The sequence below is a fragment of the Montipora foliosa genome, chromosome 5, assembly GCF_036669935.1.
Source record: "Montipora foliosa isolate CH-2021 chromosome 5, ASM3666993v2, whole genome shotgun sequence".
Taxonomy (NCBI): Eukaryota; Metazoa; Cnidaria; class Anthozoa; order Scleractinia; family Acroporidae; genus Montipora; species Montipora foliosa.
Genome location: NC_090873.1, coordinates 24887639 through 24890138, shown reverse-complemented (window position 1 = coordinate 24890138; position 2500 = coordinate 24887639). Strand labels below are relative to the sequence as shown.

At 34.7% G+C, this 2500-nt stretch overlaps 1 protein-coding gene across 1 annotated transcript in view; it reads left to right on the top strand.

Annotated features, from left to right (window-relative positions):
* LOC138003789 (sialin-like) overlaps positions 1 to 2500 on the top strand; it is a 26065-nt gene that overhangs the window by 8167 nt on the left and 15398 nt on the right. Inside the window, exons 5-6 of the mRNA XM_068850020.1 lie at positions 658 to 753; positions 1852 to 1988. Coding sequence (XP_068706121.1) covers positions 658 to 753; positions 1852 to 1988 — 233 coding nt within the window. The remainder of the gene's footprint in view (positions 1 to 657; positions 754 to 1851; positions 1989 to 2500) is intronic.

Genomic DNA, 2500 nt, shown 5'->3' with positions numbered 1-2500 from the left:
GTGATACTGGTCAGTGGATGCCTTGTTTTGACAGGTGTCAATTGATCAGAACATTGATGTCCAATATCCGCTATAATTTATGGCATGTCACCTTTACATGGGTTGAAAGCAAGTCTTGATGCTCTTCTCTGCACACCTTCAAGTGACTGAATGTCCTTGATAGGATAAGATCACCACACAGGCACCACATATTCAAGAATTATTGGCCACACAACACATTTTAATACTGTATACACACTGAATCAACGGAACGCTTGATTGCTCTTTATAACTCCTTGTTTGCCTTATTCACAATCGTGTAAATTTATTATTTTATGCTTCAAGAAAATTCAAGGTCCTTTGTAGATACCAAAATCTTCGATGCCGTCCGCATCTCTTAGAGCTTTCCTCAAGGTACATGTATCTAATGATTCACTCTTATCAGCATTAATTTAAAAACAAAGCTGCCATTTGCACATATCGCCCATTTGCAATTTAAAGTTAATTGTATGTACTGTACATGTAAGTTGATCTGCTAGAAGAAGTTGGGTGTCTGTGTTAGGATCAAGTATTTATTTTATAATTATTATTTGTGTTGTCAGCATTAAGTCATAAAATTAAACTGTACATGTAGATTGAAGATAATATACACATAATTTTAGTCATGTTATCTTGTAGGTCTTCAGATTGGTATCATTTTAGGGATGCCTGTAGCTGGAGTTTTATGTGCTTCTAATCTTTGGGGAGGTTGGCCCTCAGTGTTTTATATCTATGGTGAGCAACTTTTTCATAAACTTTGTTTTATTATTTTGTATTAATCACTGGCAGATCTACATGTAATTATTGATCTAATAAAAATAATATTAGTTTGTTTAATTTGCTGTCAAAATCTTGACATGAAAACCATTGAAAGCTACTATACCGGGAAGATGTACATAGACTGAGATGCTTTTCTTCTGTAATTAAAACAGTGAATGCATGTACTTAAGGCTGTTTGTTTGTTTGTTTTGCTGTTCAATAATTTTTTTTAACCATGACTTTGTGTGTTACTGTAAAAGTTAAGTGGTGTAAATGACGTGTTTAATTAATATAATTTACATGTATTTTTCTGTGATGTGCAAAACAAAAGGTTTTTTGGAAGACATGGCGAAAGCTGTTTTCGCATTTTGTGGTTGAAAAATCTTATGACTTCAGTGTTGTTGCAGCTAGAGCTGCCTTTTGCAACATCTTGTTTTTGTTATTTTTGTTTGGTATATACTGTCCTTAAGCTCAGTATTGTACAAGTTGTAGATTTTTAAGGGGGCATACAGTAGTTTTTATTAAAGTGGATGTAGATGTGTTAATTAACCCTTTTGTTTCTATACTGGCCCCTGTTGGTTCCTAGCTGGCATCAGACAGAGTACCATCTGCAAGTCTCAATCATAGAAGGGTATGGGTTAATTATTTAACAATTATTGGATGAGGTTGAGCATGTTAGTGATAATTATCAAGGCCAAAGTTTGTGTTATCTGCTGAAGCCGAAGGCTGAGGCGGATAACACAAACTGAGGCCTTGATAATTATTGCTAATATCCGAAAACCGAATTCAATAATTGTTTTTTTATTCATATTCCTGAGCTGTGCTCCGCCATGACAAAACTAATCAAACTGCTGGTTAGTGTGTCAGGTGACGTCACTTCTGAATGCATAAAACTATTGTCTGTAGGTATGACGTCAATTCTACATATATAAAATCTATTGTTTGTAGGTATGACGTAAGAGAAACAGAGCAAGCAAGAATTATAGCTGCATGCTTATAGCCAATTAAAATCGAGCTGGTGACACCAATGTATAATAATATGGTTTAAAAGGTATGATGTATTTGTCTTGGCAGGTGCTGTAGGTGTGGTTTGGTTTTTTATATGGATGGCATTTGCCTATGAGAGACCTGCTGATCATCCTAGAATATCCATCAAGGAGAGAGAATACATTGAGTTGTCTATAGGAACAGGACAGGACAAAAGACAACGAGTATGGTACATCTACTGTACAACTTGAGAAAGTTATTTTCCCTCAGTGTTTAATGTTTCAAACCTTATTAAAAGCACTTGCTGCAGCAAGATACGTGTGTATTTAAAAGGAGCCTACTGCAGACTACGGAATGAGTTTAAGTAAAAGGAAATTACATGCATGTTTCCAAACAATTCGTGTTTGTTTAACTGGAGGTTCCCTTTAATTAACAAACAGATAGATTCTAAGTATATAAATATTAAGAGGCTTTAAGTGTGTAAACTCAGAAACAACCCATGAGGAAATCACATAGATAAAACTTTAAACAAAGCCTCCAGTTGGTTAAGAGAAAAACGGATGCAGTAATTAAAATCAATAATTTCTGCAAAACCTACATGTACAAAATGTAAATTTCTAATCACATGCAATCACAGTGCACAGTGTAAAATTGAAATGACAAAAAATAATTAATGTTGCCAGCTACCCACGCAGGTATTGAGATTAGGCAAAAAGAATGCAAAACATTCAAGCAG